Source organism: Columba livia, chromosome 9, assembly GCF_036013475.1.
Source record: "Columba livia isolate bColLiv1 breed racing homer chromosome 9, bColLiv1.pat.W.v2, whole genome shotgun sequence".
NCBI classification, from domain to species: domain Eukaryota; kingdom Metazoa; phylum Chordata; class Aves; order Columbiformes; family Columbidae; genus Columba; species Columba livia.
In genome coordinates this window covers 1,319,959-1,339,364 of record NC_088610.1, presented here as the reverse complement: position 1 = coordinate 1,339,364, position 19,406 = coordinate 1,319,959, and the positions used below count along the sequence as shown (strand labels likewise).

General features: G+C 43.8%; 1 protein-coding gene across 6 annotated transcripts in view; it reads right to left on the bottom strand.

The window, feature by feature from the left end:
- Positions 1 to 19,406, bottom strand: part of TIPARP (TCDD inducible poly(ADP-ribose) polymerase) — a 36,354-nt gene that overhangs the window by 13,655 nt on the left and 3,293 nt on the right. For 3 of the 6 annotated variants that reach the window (XM_065073384.1, XM_065073386.1, XM_065073385.1), the window contains 6 exons: positions 19,143 to 19,358; positions 14,359 to 14,487; positions 12,700 to 12,804; positions 11,914 to 11,995; positions 10,881 to 10,944; positions 3,223 to 4,223 (listed from right to left, as the gene is read on the bottom strand). In XM_065073384.1, the coding sequence (XP_064929456.1) occupies positions 3,223 to 4,160 (938 nt within the window). In that variant the 5' untranslated portion in view covers positions 4,161 to 4,223; positions 10,881 to 10,944; positions 11,914 to 11,995; ... (1 more) ...; positions 14,359 to 14,487; positions 19,143 to 19,358. Of the gene's footprint in view, positions 1 to 3,222; positions 4,224 to 6,881; positions 7,271 to 7,611; positions 7,887 to 10,880; positions 10,945 to 11,913; positions 11,996 to 12,699; positions 12,805 to 14,358; positions 14,488 to 19,142; positions 19,359 to 19,406 lie in introns of those variants that run through there. The other 3 variants (XM_065073383.1, XM_021294104.2, XM_005507178.4) reach the window with 3 other exon arrangements.

Genomic DNA, 19,406 nt, shown 5'->3' with positions numbered 1-19,406 from the left:
TAGTCGTATTACAAAGTAACTAAACAAAGTTTACCTCCTGCTTTAAAATCATATTCCTTTAGGTGAAAGGCAACAACTTAATATATATTTTACATTACTCATCTAAATAGCATTAAGATTGATTTATATAAATAGCTACTTGAAGAACGCAATATTTTAATTTAGAGCTTAATCCCTAATAATAGTCCAACACCTTCTTGAACAGCTCAACTTTCCTGGAGCAGCAGACGATGGCAATATTATGCATGCAGACGGTAATCGCTACTTAATATGCCATATAAACCGCGTTTAAAACGAAGGAGAATAAACAACTACCACCCACTGGTTGTCAGGCCGGCTTCTGCGTGGCCTTTCTTGGCCGTGCAAAGTGCTGAGCAGACATTTCCTCGGTGCGTGCAATCTGTATAGATAGGCCTGTAAAGCCAGTCTGACCACAAGAGATTAATAGCTTTAGCCAAATAATGCGGTAACCATGTGAACCATGAGCTGTTCCAGCATGTTTGCGAGCCTCTCGGCAAGGTTGGACATGCCGCTATCTGCATCTTGTTGCCAGGAGACACAACATCGCCCAGGAACAGAAGGGAAGGCAGGTTGCAATGACCACCAGCCAACCCCACAGAGTCCCAGCGAGTCCCCAGGGAAAGGCTCAACAGGTCCTCCTCACACCACAGGTTCTGTAAGAAGAAACTCCTGCAACACATTTACCCCCGCTTCAAAAATCTAACTTAAAACCACGGTTAGGCTAAGTTTAAAGGCGTATCAGATTCAGTGTTTGAAACCAGAAGCTCTAGTCTTCAAAACAGTTTCTCTCTCAGGTTCTCTGTGATACGTTTCCACAAACATGATGTTCTGAACAGGGCTCTGAGCAACCTGGTCTGGGCGAAGATGTCCCTCTCCATGGCAGGGCTGGATGGGATGAGCTTTGAAAGCACCTTCAACCCAAACTATTCCACGATTCCAAGGGGTAAAATACACACAAGAGTTACAGAATTTGCCAGTTTGTCATTCCATGGGAAGGGTATACTATAAATTTACAACAGCCATCCAACCTTGCGTTGGGGCATGATCTTGTAGCGCTGACTGAATCAAAGACCTTCCTAGCGTCTTGTATGACACGGAGGAGTACAGGCTATAAAACTAGGAGCTCAAAACAGAATTTAGTTAGAAAATACTGCTGTTTAGAGTAACTTTAGTCTTGGTAGGCTACTTTTAGCTGAAGAAAACAGGCAGACACACACCGTGCAGCCAGTTCAATGGGATAAAGTCCAGTTTGCATCCAAAGGACCTGCCTGCGCTTGGACAGCGGTTCCACGCTGATGGCAGCAGCGGGAGCTCCCGGCTCTGCCTTCACCCCCCGTAACACGGCGTCACGGCTCCGGCAACACCCCCAGCAGCTCCTGCAGCCCCTTCCCACCGACACAAACCACAGCGAGCAGAAAACCCACCAGACTGGAAAGCTGCACACTCAGGGCCACGGCGGACACGCTATTCACCCATCCAACGGGCTGGAGTTGACTAAGCAATTACAGAGCATTGTTGCTTTTAAAATTAATCATTCTTAACTCCATCGTTTAGATCACGTGTGTCGCGATGGGTTCTGTGACACAGGCTTCAAAAGGAAAACTTTTCACTCGCTTTTCACAGCACTCAAATTTCAAGTACTTGCATGGGCTTCTCTTCTACATTTGCTGTTTTGTTTTCAGAAATCATTTAAAATACTTGGAAAAAAATCGAAGTTTCTCTGCTGTAAAACACAGCAAATTTTATCTGCTATACAGTTACAAGATTTCTTTTTAAAACAAACTGGTATATTACATTTTTTCAAGACAATTCTAAAAGATATGATTATTCCCTCTTACACATAATTCTTATGTCCTACTTCACTTTCGTTTTCAACGTGGGTTATCTATATTCTGGTATTGTACTCAGTAAAAAGGCTGAATGCGTAAGGCCGATGGAGCCTGAGTTTTAGTGCCTAATCCAACGTCCAGATAGGTGAAAGTAAAGCCTCACCTTGACTTTAACCACTAGATTGGGTCTCTGCTGCCTCATAAGAAATCTCAGCACAGTAAGTGGAAATTAAAAGATGAAGGAAGGAGGGATATATATCCTTTCTTCAGGAGGTGGAAGGAAGAAGAGGCAGTGAGAACAAATCCCAAGGACTCAGAAGGCAAAGGCAGCTGGAGGTTTTTGCTGCACAAGTGTCACTTTGAACTGACTGGGACTGGAACGAGTGGGACCAGGCTCACAGATTATGGCCGGGGAGATAAGATATGAGACATTTGCATCGTATGCTTCCTCCAGAAGGGAAAGAAGAAAAAAAGCAGTCTACACCCTGTGCTCGTAAGAACACGGACTGTATAGATCTGATGAACCTGTCAACAGCAGCATTCCCACCCCTGCTCAAAATGGAACCTGCGTTAGAAAAGTCGAGGGTTTGTTTTAGCTCACGGGGTGCAGGATCAGGGCTAAACTGGTAACATAACCAGGGAAACTTGAAAGCTGTTTTTTAATTTCAGAAAATGAGTAAACACTGCTATGTATAGAGGAAACGATAACTTCTAATAAATGGTTTAACATCCTCAGATGACAACTTAAACAGACGATCGGCAGTTCTGAAGACATTGATCACGTCGTTCAGGGTGAATCAGCTGAAACATCACCATGTATTATAAACTATATGAGATTTCCAGTCAAAGGACTTAGAGAGCACCTGTTAGAGTTCAGTTGCTTAGAATGCAATGATGAAAACAATGCTTAGAATGCAATGATGAAAACCGTGCTTGGAGAGGCTCCAGTCAACCTGTCTGCACAGCGACAGAGCGACTGCTCCATCATTTGTTTCAGTCACTGCAAAGGCTCATTCATGCTGCCACTTTTTCAAATCCAGAGAAAGGACTAATTAGGAACAAGTACATGTTACACAACAGCCTCTGTCAACTCTCAGTTTCTACAGAACTGAAGTTGTCTTATTTCACATGCTCCAAGTCCTTCAGCTCCAATGAATACCTTCCAGGTGCTAAACAGCAGTTTAAACAGGTGTGGAAGAACTTTCTGTTATGGCAAACTTGTTAGGTGTTATTCTGGTAACATCATCAGAGAGGTTTATAAAACACTCGTATACAAAACATTGGGAAAAACAAACACACATTCTGCTATAGTTCTGCACCGTTGCTTGGTTAAGCACCCTTGCTAGTAAAGGAAGAAAACTCAGTTACCTACCGATACTTGACTTTGATCCTGTCGTTGTCAGGGTTGCAGTAGAGTCTCTCCAGATGCTCCTGGGCATCATTGGTGACACTTTGCCAACTCTGGGTTGCTGTCCTCCTCACCTGCCAATGGTACGGCAAGACGGTGTGATGTTTGGGACAATCGCTGCCATAAACACAAGTGCCCTGGAGAAAATCCACACAGATCTCGATCCCGTCTTCCTGATGGGTGTGATATTGCAGCTGGTTCAAGAGCTCAAATACCAGATCAAGAGAAGCTTCTTCACTTTTATCCTGGAATATTCCAGCACTGAATTTATTGCTTGGGTTCAAATTGTATTGCATTGGACAGCTATTCTCTTGGAATAGGCCAGATGTGTAATTTTCCAGAATCTTGTCTGGGAACAAAGGACAGGCCGCACCACTGCCAGCAGCGGGGTGCAAAGGGTGATCCTGGAATGATTCATTCCCGTGCTCAGCAGCAGGTCCAGGCGCAGTTTCTGGTGGGAAGCCCTGCTCTCCGGACTGGCCATCCTGCTCCGGGTGCCCAGAAGGAGGACGAGCTGCTGGCAACTGATTCTGCACATCCGGAGCTGCTGGCATCAGCACAGTCACGTTATTTTCTGGTTGGGGGCAAGAAGTACCAAGGTCCAGCGTCTTTTTCACAGCAGGTTCACATAAATCACTATGACCAGCACTTTGGCCTCGGGGCACAAAGACCCGATCCAAGGTCCCAGCTCCCAGCAAACTGGTAAAGATTGGTTGCAAAGCCCGCAGAGTTTGTGTGTCCAGTCTCTTCTGCACTTGCTGCTTCTTCTTGAAGCAAGGCTTCACCGGTGGGATCTTTTCCGACAGTCTTATCTGAGGAGGAAAGTCCTCTGGAGGAGGGCGCTTCATCCCCGGGCAGCGAGCGGGCTGCACGACGCACGCTGGCTTCAGCTCGGTGTCCATCGCACACAGACTTTGCTCTCTCCAAATCACTTTCAAATGTCCCAGAGCCTCACAAGAACCAACCTAGGGCAGAAAGGAAAACAAGACAGTTAATCTCTCTAATTGCTCATGGTTGACACGAACAAGATCACCCCTGGAGAGGATTTTGAGCCAGCGACAGCAAACTCCTCCCCTCTCTGTGACTGTGGGTAGCTCCTAGGCACGTAAAGCATGAAACCAGCTAAACTCGGGCTAATTAATCCCAAACACGCACTCATCGTCTTCTCACACATGAAATCTCAGACACTCAGGCACGCACACACGGTCCCCAGAGGAGGGGCAGGAAAGGGGGATGGTCTGACGCGCTCCTCCTTGTCATGATGTTTAATAATAAACAGCGCTCGAGTTCATTATACCCCACAAAAGTGAACATCGCATTGTTCATTTTTACGCCTCCCTCACACACGAACCTGAGAACAGAAGCATTAGCAGATGTACAGCCCTGAACCTTCCCACCACGCTTTAAACATTTATGCCTCGTTTCTTCTTCCACCAGATAAACGGGCAGACATACACATTCCCATCCTATTCCCATATATACCTCAGACGTACACATTCTCATCCTATTCGTATGTATCTCGGATTAACACATTCTCATCCTACTCCCATATATCTCAGAGGTACACATTCCCCTACATCTCAGACCCACACATTCCTGTCCTATTCCCCTGTATCACAGACCCACACATTCCCACTCTATTTCCATATATCTCAGACCCACACATTCCCATCTTATTCCCATATATCTCAGACTCACACATTCCCATCTTATTCCCATATATCTCAGACGTATACATTCCCATCCTATTCCCATACATCTCAGACATACACATTCCCATCCTATTCCCTTACATCTCAGAAGCACACATTCCCATATATCTGAGACATACACACTCCCATCCTATTCCCCTACATCTCAGACGTACACACTCCCATCCTATTCCCCTACATCTCAGACGTACACACTCCCATCCTATTCCCCTATATCTGAGACATACACACTCCCATCCTATTCCCCTATATCTCAGACGTACACACTCCCATCCTATTCCCCTACATCTCAGACGTACACACTCCCATATATCTCAGATGTACACATTCCCATATATCTCAGACGTACACATTCCCATATATCTCAGACGTACACATTCCCATATATCTCAGACGTACACATTCCCATTCTATTCCCACGTATCTCAGACGCATACATCCCCATCCTATTCCCCTATATTTTCCCTCATACAACCTCCCACCCAGCAGCATGGTCGGAGAACTGCTGCCTTCACCTATAGGAACGGCAAACTCCACCCTGACTCGCACGGGGCCCAGGATTTAACCCTGGGTGCTCCGGCCGCGGGGAGCGCGGCGCTGCCAGCCCGTTGGGCCGGTCCGCTCCGTGCCCGACACTCCCCCGGGCGCCGGGCCCGTCTCCCGTGCCCACGCCGTGACTCACAGCGCGCTCCCCGGCACACACCGAGCTCAGCTGCCTCCTGCCAGCCTCGCCAACAACAACTCCAACCGGGCAGCCAAGGAAACTAAGGGGTGGTTACTCAGGAACAGGTGAAAATAAATAATATGTCTCATATGGGACTGGGAAGCAAGCTCTACACCTTTTAATCAGCAATCTTGTAATGTTTGATTACGTTTAATTAAACCCTCTTCCACCTCCTCGCACGTAGCCTCAAAGCTCAGAGTGGAGCACTTTAATGATTATTTCCTGGACAAATGCATTCCAAGCAAAGTAACTTCTCATTGCAAAACCAAACCCCAGAAAACATCACATTCAGCAGTAATTTCTTACTACCGATGTTTTTCTCTGGGAAATTTCTCACCTACTCTTCCTTATTTTGGAACATTCGCTTATAAAGCTTTTGCATTACCCTGGGAAACAGCACGTCAGGATTGCAAGGAAACATAACAAAGTTGTACCTCTCCAGTTTCCCACTTTTTGATTAAATTTAAAGCAACCGGTATATTTATTTGCCAGTTAAACTTCAAATTTTTTGGTATCTCTCTTCTTCCACAGACTTGTCAGGTAATTCTCCTTCTAAACCATCAAGGGTACTTTAAACCTTCAAGTAACTTCAAAGGTTTAAGAACCCTCAACTCCTAAAGGAACCAGACGCTTCACTTCACATTGCCCAGGTTCATATTCAAGAGGATCTCAAGGGGTCCAAGGGGTCCCACTGTGCCAAGGAGCTAAATAAGTGACTTCTGGTCATTTTTCAGCCATATCGCTAATGCTATTTTGATTTTGCTATTGCTGCCTTGATTATCGTCTAAGTTTTGCTCCTCTTTCTAAAGAACTGTTATTGTACGAAGTTGAATCGCCTGACAACTCTAAACATAGAAAGCAGTGGGAATGAGGAAAATCATAATTTGTTGACATTTCTATTTCAGCATTTTACCGTCCCAAAACAGTCGCTATTATTCAGAAAGAACACAAGAGCAATGCTATCTTTGCACAATCTGTTTAAACCGAGGAAGATCTCCGGGTGGGAGACTGAGTACACACCAACCACACCTCCTTTTCCTATGCTGAAGAAAGCCAGTCTAGTGGTCCTAAAATAATAATAACACATAAAACCAACAACTAAATACAAAATCTAACAGCAAGAGCGAGCAGATCCTGCCAGACACACCGTCTCCAACTTTGCCCAGGTTCTCCGCGCTGAAACCTACCGGCTTGTGCTCCTTGGAGTGAAATTCCAGCTTTTGACCCAATTTCAGGACACCTCCAAAACACGATCAGTTTGGTGCCGGGGGGAAGGGGTTAATAAATAAGCTGACCGCTGCACCCCAGCGCTCGCACGCCGGTATTTCCACCTCAAAAATGCCGAACCGCCCGTGGTGCTGGAGTTGGCTCCGGCTTCCCAGGAGCCGGCGCGGGGACACGGTGCCCGGAGCGGCAGCCGCTCTCACCGCCCCGCGGTGGCTGCCACGCCGCCCCGCAGCTCCTCACATCTTCTCCTCCTCCTCCTCCTCGCTGTTTTAAATATCGCTTCCCCGGAGCGCTGGGCCGGCGGCTGCGCGGCCCGGGGAGGAGCTGCGGAGCGGCTGCTCCCGCCCCCGGGCCCGGAACCCGGCCCGGCCGCTCCGCCCCTCCACCCCCCCGCCCCGAGGGGCCGGGGCGGACAGACAAAGGCGGGCAGGCCGGAGCGTGCCCGCTGCTGGTGGGGACAGCGCGTCGTGTCGCACGTCCCCGCGTTCCACCCGCACCGGGGACAGCGGAGAAAGCGCAAAGCGCGGGGACTCGCTCACCCTCAGCAGCAAAGGGTGAAGAAATCCCTCTGCGTTTGGTTCAGCACGCGTTTGGTTTCACCTCCCTAGAGCTCACCAAGGAGGATTTCCTGAGGCAAAAATAACCAGAAATGGGGCACGGCGAGCGCGTGTGCAGCTGCACGCAACGTACCCGCTCCTGAGAACGCGGCGCTTGTCAGCCCTCGCTGCGCTGGAGTCACGCACCGGTTGCAATGAACAGTCCTGGCTCCAGCCAACGATAGCACGCCCAGCTTCCAAACGTGGCTCAACTTCTCAGCCTGGGTTACTCAAAGAACACTAATTAATGAGTAAGAAGCAAACCAGAAGCCCATCCTGGAACAGAGTCACCGTGACTCATTTTCGGTACCTACCGGGCGTGAGCTCAGCTCCCTTCTTGCATGGGGCCTGTTCTGCTTTAGTTACCGCCTGTGACACGCCAGGAAAAAGAAAGCATGAAGTACAGCAAGTATACAGAATTACAGGAAGCTGCTATTTATTTATAGGTGGGATTCGTTACGGGCACAGTGAACTGTGCCGCTTTGGCAGCACGCGGTGCGTGTGTGACAGCGCGGTGGGCTTGTTCTGCGGCTGGGGCAGCAGCCGGGATGCTTCCCCGGTGAATCACACGCGCGTGGTGCTGGAGGAACTTTCCATAGGACACGTCTGCTCATTCACACGGACTCCACACCACCAGAAATAAGAGCATCTGCATCACTAACCTGACCAGATAAAATAACTCCTGAAGAGGTGAATAACTTCAGAAGCTGGGATTTATGCTGATGGAACACCTATTATCCGCGGTGGTGTGTTCTTTTTAAATAAAGCCACTCTTTCATTCCTTACGCTCAGTGATTTTACGAAATTACGTATGCAGAAATTACAGGCATCTGGAAAGAAACTGTCATTTTCAGATGTCATAAGCTTCACAGCGCGCTTTGAAAATGCTGCACAGCTGTGTTTATAATGCAGGGAGAATATGCCATTTCCACAAACAAATTACAAAAATTGCGCTTCGTGCAGTTGGAGCTGACTTCTTATAGAATGACACAATAGGGGCTGAGGAAAGCAAACATCCATACCTACAGCAGCGGAAAACAAATCATCATCTCTAAATTAATTGAACTCCTGAGTGTCTGAAACATCAGACAGGCAGAGCCTTGCCCTCTGTCTGGACGTGCAAAACCAGAGCCTTACCAAGCACGGTGACTGGCGATGCGTCACCTCCTCATCTAGAGACAGATCTGTACACGCTCGCATTTATCTTCTATTGCCAGAAGAGAAATTATCTGTTTGTAACAGCTTATTTCATGCAGGAGATATAAATAAGCAGCACATATGGCTGAGCTGCACAGCGCGGTACACAGAGCTCCCGCTGCAGTGGGAGTGTGGGGATGGATCTGAGGGAAGACGGAGGCCCAGAATAACCATCTTGCTCAAAAGAAATGTATAATCAAAGGAAATACATCACAGCACACCAGCAGATCATACACCCATGAGGAGGCTACCCCACACAAATACATCAAGAAACTATGACCACCATCAATGATCTCGTTTTTAAATACACATTTACATCTTAAGCAAGAGAAAGAAAGCTTTAATTATTGCTCTGAGACGGTAAACTGCATCGGAATGAATGCAGTAATTTACAATTCTGACTTGCAAATAATGGAATAATCAGTATGCACACTTATTTACTGATGAGAGGGAAATGTCTTTGACTTAAATGTTCACGCTAAAAAAAAGGTTCCCAGGCGCCAACACAATTTTTTCCAGTAACAGAAACAAGACCTTTGCAATACCTGCACAATGAACACTATTAACTCCTTCAAACACGCCCCTCGACAGGAAGGTTGACTGGCCTGATCTCAGGCATGAAGTGAAGCCAGCAGATGTTGGAGGGGGCTGGAAGGATGCTGGGGACCAGGTGGCACCCCAAGGTGTGGGGCACCCCAAGGTGTGTGGCACCTGTCTCACAGCCTCCTGCTCTCTACATTTTCAGTGAGAAGGGAGAGAAGTAGTCACTGTCACAAGCTCCTACCTTAGCTCCATGTATTTCTGCCAGATAATCCAGCAGAAAAGTGAGCAGTTAGACTCCACATTCTCTGTCTCCACAGTGAGTTTAAGAGTGGCATATGCCACCGTTTGGAAATCAGGTAATGGTCAGAAGGTCCCGATATAACCATAGAGGGCCCCAGAAATCAAAGTCTGATCTTTTTGACAGTTGTAGTTCTCATGTTTCCAGGATGCAAACTGCCTCCTCACGACCTTCGTTAGGCTGCTCTAATGCAGCACTCCCTTTCAGGTACACATTAAATAACAAGAAACTACTGTCAATGTACTTTTCAAGGGAAAGTGAAAGTTCCTGAAGGAAAGTTAAAGCAGAGGGTGATGGTGATGCTGTTACAGATGTGCCCAGTGCAGTAACATGCAGGGAAAAGCTCTAGTTCTTATCAGGTAAAGGTAAAACTGAGCTGTGTTAAGAGATCTTTTGCCATCAGAAACTCTTGGTGAGCAGTGGGTGTGCGGATGCCCCCTTGTTAAAGGTAATAAACCCCTGCAGATGCACTTATGGGAACGTTATGAGTTGACATTTTGGGGAGCAAAACCAATGCAGTATATAGACCAACATGCCTTAAAACCTTTTTCCGCTGATTCTTTGTAACCAGGAAAATAAGTTAATGAAGTTAAAAATACTTCCCTGCCTTCAGGATATCTTTCTAAACTGCATTATCTAGCTCTGTCAACCGTCCAAAACTGCTAACACGTTTACATTTTCGTTTTCTCAATTATGGAGCAGGTGAGCATCGAAACTACGGAAAAGAACACCAGGATGTTATGTGGCACTATCTGGCACACACCTTAATACCTCCAGCAGCCTTTCCAGATACAGTGATTCAAGGTCATTGTGCAAACCCATCAGTACGGCAAGACTACTTTTCATTGATAGTACAACAATTCATTTCATTGATAGAACAATCATCACAAAACCACTGCGATCATTCCGAGATCTTGCTACTCAACACACAAGTTGCATGACTGAAACTCATGCTTACAGGAACTTAACGGGCTGGAAGGTAATTTATTTTGAGATTAGGTACAATCCTGTTCTTCAGTGGTCCTCGCTGATTTCAAGGTGTCAAAAAAACACCTCTAGTGAGGAATCTCAGTGCCACTGTCCCACATGTATTTTAGACATACAGAGTATAAGCAATTATCTACCTGACTTTACACACCAGGCCAAAAGGAGACTGAAGTTGACTTCATTGGTACCAGAGTTTCCTTCAAGAACTTCTCCGTCGTTTCTCCAATTTAATCAGAACACAACATTTGACATTTTTTTAAATTGCTTTACAGCACTGGATTTTCTGCTATGTAAAAGTAAAGAAATCAATACCTACAATTACTATATAACATACTTACATCCGCAGTTTCGGGCTTTTTTTCTTAATATTATTATGAAATTACATTTTCTTCATCTTGTTTGCTGTAACAATTAAGCAAAAGTACAAAATGAGACATAGCCAAGGTTAAGCAACAAATCAGTGGCAAGTGGCAGAGGACACAGGTCCCTTGACTCACACAACAGCACCTGACAAGGTGAATCAGCCATTTAGTACTTCAAAGTGAAAGAGAAAATACAAATGTATATGCCTCTTTCTTTGCTACTTAGCAGCAGATAGGAATGCTGAAAGTAATAAAAAAGGAACGAAAGTTGTTACTCTTAAGCTACTGAATCATTATTTGCAGTAGGAAACAAAGCCATACCACCTTTATTTTAGTAAAAATACTAAACTTCTGACTTTGATTTAGCAGTGGAAAAAACAATCAATCAATGTTTTCCAGTACTGAACAAGATATATATATATATATATTTATTATGGAAAGAAACATGAAACTCAGGAATCAATCCATGTAGCTAATTTTTACCGTAACCCTCTAAAATGAAGCGAATATACAGTTCTTTTCCATACCAAAGCTTGATGACAAATGCTAATGACCTTCAAATAGCGTTTCAAGCCCTGCCCTTGTTGTGACGTGGACGTGTGCCAGCAAGGCAGGTAAGCACCAAGGGAAGAGAAATGGCAACACTGCGGCGATTTTTTAAAAGTGAACAGATGGGAAAAGAGCACCTCTGATCCGTTCACCCTGTTGGCAAGACGTGCTAAATCTTCCATAGCTATTAGATTCTTGCAATAGTCCATTTTTCATGACATATGTTAACCTAGTCTATATAGATTTCTTTCTTCTCCCTTACAAGATGCATAATTGAATATTTATAATTTTTATTTTCTGTGCATATTTATATCCTCCATCTTAATACCAAGACTGCTAATTTTAATTGGCTTTTCTTTAGAGGTGAAGAGGTAAGTGTATTTGTGTGATGGTGAGATAACGCAAGTCAGTTTTCACTGATGAAAAGGAAGAGAGGGGAGGGCAGCAAAGGTTCACTCACCACCTGTGTTCCTGTAGCCTTTGCTGGGGTGACACCTCGTGGGCTGCACCTCACTCATCTGCTTACACATGATGACCTAGAACTGGGGTAAATGGAAGAAGGTGGCTGGTTTATAGTCTTTGAAATAAAAATCTTCTTGCTAGTTAAATGACATATTCACTGTGTGGTGGTGATTTTTTAGTAAAACCCCATATTCAAAAGGAAAGTATAAAAACTAGAGTAGTTCAAATTCATCAATATTAGTAAATGAAACTTTTTGACTCCAGACCCAACTTTTAAATTTTCAGCTGGCAGTAACAAAAAATTGTCATTTCCTTGGTCTCAAATTCACCTTCTTTTAACATCTTGTACTAGTAATTCAAAGTTTTAAAAGCACGCTATTCTGTTTTCTTATTTAATAGACCTAACGTTTGGTGAAAACAACATTTCTTAGAAAAAAAATAACCATGTATTACACATATGAGTATCACCACACTTCTAGCTATTTTGCTGACTATCAGATAATCTTATCTCTGCAAGTGAGTTATGATTCGCGGATTTGGACATGATTCAAAACAGGCCCCTTTCCTGGAAAATCTGTCAATCATTTCTGCAGAGATCTCTCACTGTCCCAAGACTGCAGTCTTATAGGAACGGACAGAGAACTTTGGCCCTACATGTCCAGCAGAACACGTTAAATGCTTTTAGCAGAGCAGTACAGTAACATTATATAACTTAAGCTGAAGCTTTACTAAGAGTTTCTGACGTATCTTATGAAACAAGAAATAAAAGTCATATCAGTCATACTCAAGTCAGCAGTCTCTCAAGAAGTCATCCTTCTGGGTGGAGTTTTCTTCTGCAGCTGTACCATTGTTGTTCCAGTTTGAGAGGAAAACTGACGACACTTCAAAACTTAAAAAAAAATAAATTATCTATATATCTATATATCTATATATCTATATATCTATATATCTATATAGATATATATCTATATATCCCTAAGCCTTACTCTTAAAATGCAGTAGCGAGAATTTACAGGTCATCAGGTGTAGATTAGGAACAGGGAACACATTTTGGTAAACTAAAAAACCCCAAATGTCCAACTAGGATGTTGTGAGTGGAGTCTGCAGACAGCCCTTCATCAGGGTAACCGGCTTCTGCAAACAGCGCCTCTTCTTCAAAATTCAACGTCCTGCCTTGCTTACCTGCAAAATATCGTGTATCTGTCTATTCATGTACCTGTCACAGGCTGGAGAGACCTCAGGGACATTAAACTGATTAAAGCCTCAGGAACATTAAACTGATTAAAGCCTCCATCCAATTCTGAAGTTGATTTAGATACATGAGTTAATACATAAAATGATAGAAAATATGCCCACAATGGGGACAGGCTCGTTCGGTTTACATGGCATTTTGTTGAACTGGTGCACCCTCTCGTGGAAGTCTCTTAAATCAGTACAAGCCATGTGGATTTAGCGAAGGCCAAGGCAACAACTGCCATGCGTCTGTAACTAATATGAGCAATTCAAACTCATTAATATAACACCATGTCATTTTACAGATTTTTTTGAAGGTTAACTCTAAAGTGCTGATGACTCTGGAACACATGGATCCCATGAGAAGGTAAATAGTAACACGTGGATGGCAGTGCTGTGGTTTTGGTCCTTTAGGCTGACTCGTACTTAAACTAAACAGAACGGGAATGTTCCTTTATAAGGCAGCGTTGGCCAACTAAAATTTAAACAGCTCTAAAATTAACAGCTAGTGCTATCTAACACATAGGTAGTTTACTACCTACATGCAAATTATGTCCATTCTTCAACCAAAAATTCCAACCAATTATAAAGGGACCCCTGGAAGGTAACAGTACCATGGTATTTGACATCTGAAAAAAACAGCCAAGAGCTGCTCACTACAGCAAACCTTAATCACAGCTTCAGTTACCCAGTAAAACACTGATTCTACAAAGATCTGCAACACCTTCGAAAAACTGAAGGTGTGAATGAAGATCTCTGTAGATATCCCTTGAAAAGGTCAATCCTTACAATATAAAAGGCAGAGGTATTATAAATTTGACAGCTCTTTCTTCCAAGCTCTAAATGACTCAAACAGCAAGAGGAAAACAGCAACTGATTCACATCTTAAATTAAAAACAAATGACTAGAAGAAGTTAACACTAAATCCGACAAAACATTTCCTCTAAAATGCAGGAGATGAAGAACAAAAATTTGAAGCTTGGGAAATACTGTTCATGTTCAAATCATCAAATTTAATTGTGCCTCGTGGAAATGGCAATAATAATGGAAATTATTCACAAACATATCACATGCATTCAAGGGACACACAAAGTTCCAGATCAGCTGTAGCAACACTGGAAAGTTCTAACCCTCACTAATGATACAAAACCATCTGGAAGAAAGTGGGATGAGTCCTTCGTTTAGCCTAATACGTATGTAAGCAACCAACCAGAAGAGACGCAGCCGTTGCCTTAGAAATCCCGCATGTCTTCCACCGGTACTGCAGGGCACAGTGTGTCTGTGTTGACTCCCAAAGCCTCCCCACTGTCGATATTGTGAGCAGCTGGATGGATACAGTCTGCAGAACACATAAATAAAACCAGAGCGTTAGATAATATCCTGCAGAAAATGGCAAAATGATTGCTACGTTCAGCAGATGTTCTTTGTGTGAAATAGCCTTAAGTCACTATGAGTAGGAGACGCTTTACATTTTAGTGTGAGAATATGCATTTGAAAGATTATTTCTTTATGAGTTATTTTGTGGGAGTACACTAGACATGCTTTATTTCTAGAATCCAGCAATCTGTGTGTTGCTGAAGTCAGCATTACAGAAGGGCAGATGATGCTGCCTTGCTGTATTCATTCGGTTCAAGATTTTTTTCCTTTTATCTTTTCTAAGGTTTTTTAAATAAGGGAAAAAACCTAACTTGGAAGAATTCCCTTTAACATATAGCTGTAGGTTGAGTCTAGCCATGATCGGCTAGCTAGAAAACACAACGCTAATTCTGTTTTCTATGGATGAATTCATCTCCAATCCATACCAATATGGCGTGAAGTCAATGAACCTGGATCAATTCAGCGCAGAGCCAGCTCAAATCTGCACCACGCTCAACACGACCGCAGGCACGCAGCTATAACACGCTGCTGCCAAGAGCAGCTCCGCGCAGCTGTGCCGCAGGAGTTCTGAACTATTTTCCCATAATATGGGCTTTACATCGAGACAGATCCTGCGAGAACGCTCTGTTCCAGCTGGGAAGTGATGCCCTTCTCAGTGCTTGCACTGCTGTACCCCGCCTGACTCTCACAGAATCCTCTGTATCAGTATTAATCAGATTTCTTATCTCCAGCCTTTTCATTACCTATACCTGAGCTCAACCATTACCTGAAGTTCTACCACTGGCTGGAGAGGACTCCTGTGTACTTCATTCTGTACCGACCACTACAGCTAAATGGGTATTACCACAATGAGTTCAAACATTTGTCATGTTCAAGGCCAGGTTGTGGTACGTATGATTACAAATAACCGTTCAGAAGATGAAGCAGTCAGAAATAACTCCCTTTCTTCACTCATCCAAACATTCTTCACATGATACTTGAGTTTCTAGTTCATCCTTACTTTGGTTATTTGCATTTTAGAAGCCATCAGCACTTGGCTGGCCAACTCTTCTGTCTACAAGCTACAGGCTGAAATTCTCCTAAGGCCAAGATCCACAAGACTTTTGCCCAACTCAAGGCTGCAGGAATGGGAAACCCCGAGATAACTCACAGGTGGGAAGTGACACCAACCTCCATGAGATCCTCCTGCAATGCGAACGGCTGAAGCAGCAGAGGGCGGGTGGGTGCCGGGATGACACATTTCAGACCCAGAAACCCCATCTGGCTGACCCCCTCCCACTACCAGGGACTCAGACCTGAACTGGACCAGTGTAACCCCACTGCAGATCACCCGATACAGCCCTGCTGTGGGGACTACATGTGAACTGCTTATAAGACCCGAGACTTACTTTCACCCTCTATTTCTCCACCACATCACAAAAATCCAGTGTGACCTGTCTGAAAGCTCACGGTACCTCGGTGAGAGGTGGCACATCCCTCAAGAGTCCTGAGCAGGAGAACGTTACAGTTCCCCAGTGGCCTCCACACAACAAATGGCTCAATCCTCAGATCCTACCAGGCTGCAGAGCACACATGTGCAGCACCAGTCTGCACAAACCTACACTGGACCCAAACCAGGGGATTGTGTACTTGATCAGAATAAAAAGATATGCAAAAGGATGAAATAAAACCACCATAATTTTGCATTTCTCGCTTTCAAAGGCTTTTATTTGGATTATCTGCGGGATGTGCCTGCAGATCCCAAAGCCACACAGGAACCACACCTGTTGAGAAACAGATGCCCCAACTGCTGCATATTACGTTCATTCTTAATTGTAGAGTTTAGTTATTTTGCAAATATTGCATTTGATATTGCTTTCTAAAAGTGTGGTCAGTTCCATGCTCTATCTGGGATAAATGCTGCACAAACCAGTCCCCTGGGATACTATTTACAGACATGATTTCATTCATTTGGTCTACATGCAGAAGAACCTACCAACCACAACTTTAAAAATGCTAAAGGAGGAAACCAGAGCAGATGAAACCATTTCCAGACACCAAAAATGGGTCACATATGCTACCCTGAGCTCCCTTCAGATACAGTGACACAGAAATCCAGCAATTTCCAGCTTTTAGAAATGAAAGGTGAGCATAGCAATCCAATCTTTCAATGCAGTGTTGTCACAACGTAATGTCAGAATGTGAATGCGAACTGATAAATAATAGTCAGATTATGCCTCCAATTTTAAACCTCCGACATCACAGAACGTTTCAAAAAAAGCACAGTGCTCAGAAGAACTGGAAAGCTTCTCATCCGCCTTGTTCTCACAAAGACAGCAGAAGCTGCTCAGCTGATGAGCGTCATGCATGTTTATTCAAAGGTTTTTTTTCTTTTATTTCAACAATCCCAAATCAGCTGATTCAAAACTCAGAACACTAATCCCTCACTGCATGACAAATTTCAATACCTCCAAGTAAACAGGGGGATTTCAGAGCAATAGAAAAGCTCAATTTTGAACAAAGAGGGGTTTTTCCATCTTAACTGTAGTGAAACTTTTGCTCTGCTGTAATTTAATTCTTGGATATAGTTTAGTCCACTGACTCTGGAACAAATGCCATTGAGAAAGTTAGTTTGAATTTAGATGTGAATATGAAAACCGAGCAGTTTTCAAAATGATGGAATTTATTTCTCAACTAATAAGTTTTGGGGAGGATGGGAAGAGTGTAAGAGGAAACACAAAGAAATCTGTTCAGATTTCTTCTAGCCAGAATGAGGAAATACACAATTTCCCTCAAGAATTGCAATAGACAGCTGCAAGGCAAGTCTCAGTCACCAACTCTAGGCTGTACTGACAGTACTAGGAAATGTTCTCAGTTTCAGTGAATTACTCAAGTTAAAAAAAACAGAGAGAGGCCTTCACATGTGAAGTGAAATGGGCTCAGCTAAAACTGAACAATTAAATAAGGGCAAAAGGAAGTGATCGCCCCCAGAGGGCTTGGCAGTGGAATGGTTACTGAAAGCAAATAACAGATATTGTTTCTGTGCTTAACAAAACCTCTTTTAGAGAAGCAAACAAAACCAGAATGGTTGGTAAGTCAGCAGCAAAATTAATGGCTGAAGGTCAACCAAGTTTATGCTGTAGCTTTGGATGTCGGTTCACAATGTAGTTGCATATGGAAAATACAAAGGTATTTTCATACAAGTGGGATCATTCCTCTGGCTGTGATAGAATTTAAAGTAAAATCCATATAGCACTAGCACGCAGATAATGAACCAAACAAGACGGAAGAAACTGCACAGATACTTCAACTCCACAGTGACACAAGGCTGAAGCCACAATACCCTTTTAGACAAACCACAAAAGAGGAAAACACACACACCCCCAAGGATAAAAGAATATACACCAGTGGGACTATTGAAAAAACATGCACAAGCGGCTGGGGACATCAAAGAAACAAGGCTCTTCTTTTCTGAAACACAGCCAGACTCGCTGCTCTCTTATTTTCTATAACCATCTGAAATAAACTACTTTAAAATATCAGGTATCTCTTAAATGTACCTCTGAAGATTTACTCTGATGAACTAATGTTATAAAAGCAAAGAACAGAGAGGGTGTATCAAAGTCCACGCTGAGAACATTCGTTTTTTTATAGAAGTATTTGGGGCGTGCACTGTAATTCCACACAGCACACAGTGTTCTATATCACTTTTATGGACAGAAATTGTACAACAACACAGAGATCAGATATAATCACCGCTGGGGTGACATGTGTTTTAATCACAAATATTATTTTCTGTGGGACTCAGAGAGGATTCTTGCCAGTGGATGTTTCTTCTTGATACAACTGTTACTGCTGGAACAGGGTAGCAATGGCTACCCTGAAAAAGACACATTTCTGCCTGAGGGTTTTTAAGAATTCTTCTGTTAAGTAAGATGTCAGCTACCACAGTAACTAATGACAGAGAAATTCACTCAGTGTGAGAAATAGAGGGATGTCCTAGTGTTAACGCTAGATGACAGCAAAAATGGTCCTATTTAGTTTGTTCACACACAATGTATTAACCTCAGGGGAGTTTTTTCCACAGATTTTGCAAGCTAAAACACAGTTATTGAGAGCCTTTGAGCTAGATTAGGAGGACTGTATAAACCAGCAAGATGTAAGAGTTTGTTATCTCTTCAGCAGAGCTGTGCCAAGAAAGAACCACAGCCCAAAGCGATGTGGAATTTTCAATAGGGTTGAGAAGTTTTACCCTCAGCAATGATCTGTGTGTTCCCAAGGGTTTGGGTTGGCATCACTGGGCAAGTGTCACCAGAGTCTGATGGAAAAGCCACTGTACTCAACATGAAGAAACACAGCAAATGTAGTTGGAAAGAGCTGCTATGCAAGACTGTAACATATTAATTTGATGGAACGTATAAATAAAAAGAGGGAGAGAGAGAAAAACAGATGTTCAAATGACCAATAATAACCAAGATGTTCAAGGCTGTTGGCTACATAAATACAGCCACATAATCTCTGGAATCCACCCATAATTGCCCAACTCCTCCCACCCCACACAGAGTCCAGATATCACTTACATCCTAAATATTCCTGCACAGACCTGCTGGAGGCAGACAGGAGAAAAGGAACCATTACCTGCTCAGAACAACTCCCTGTTGCTGTTTTGCTGTTTGCTACTGGAGTTACAAATACTCATTGCTCTTCAGTCCCAGGGCAGCAGTTTCTGGTGCTGTTACGGTGACAAGTGGTCTGTGGTTCTGCTCCGGACCCACCCGAGGTTGCTCACGGCCTCTGCTGTCTTACAGGAATTTCCCCTTCGGCAAGTTAAGGATTCTTTTAGGATTTCCACACCTAAAGTAAGAGATGGCACAAATTAACCAACTGAAAAACCCCTCATAA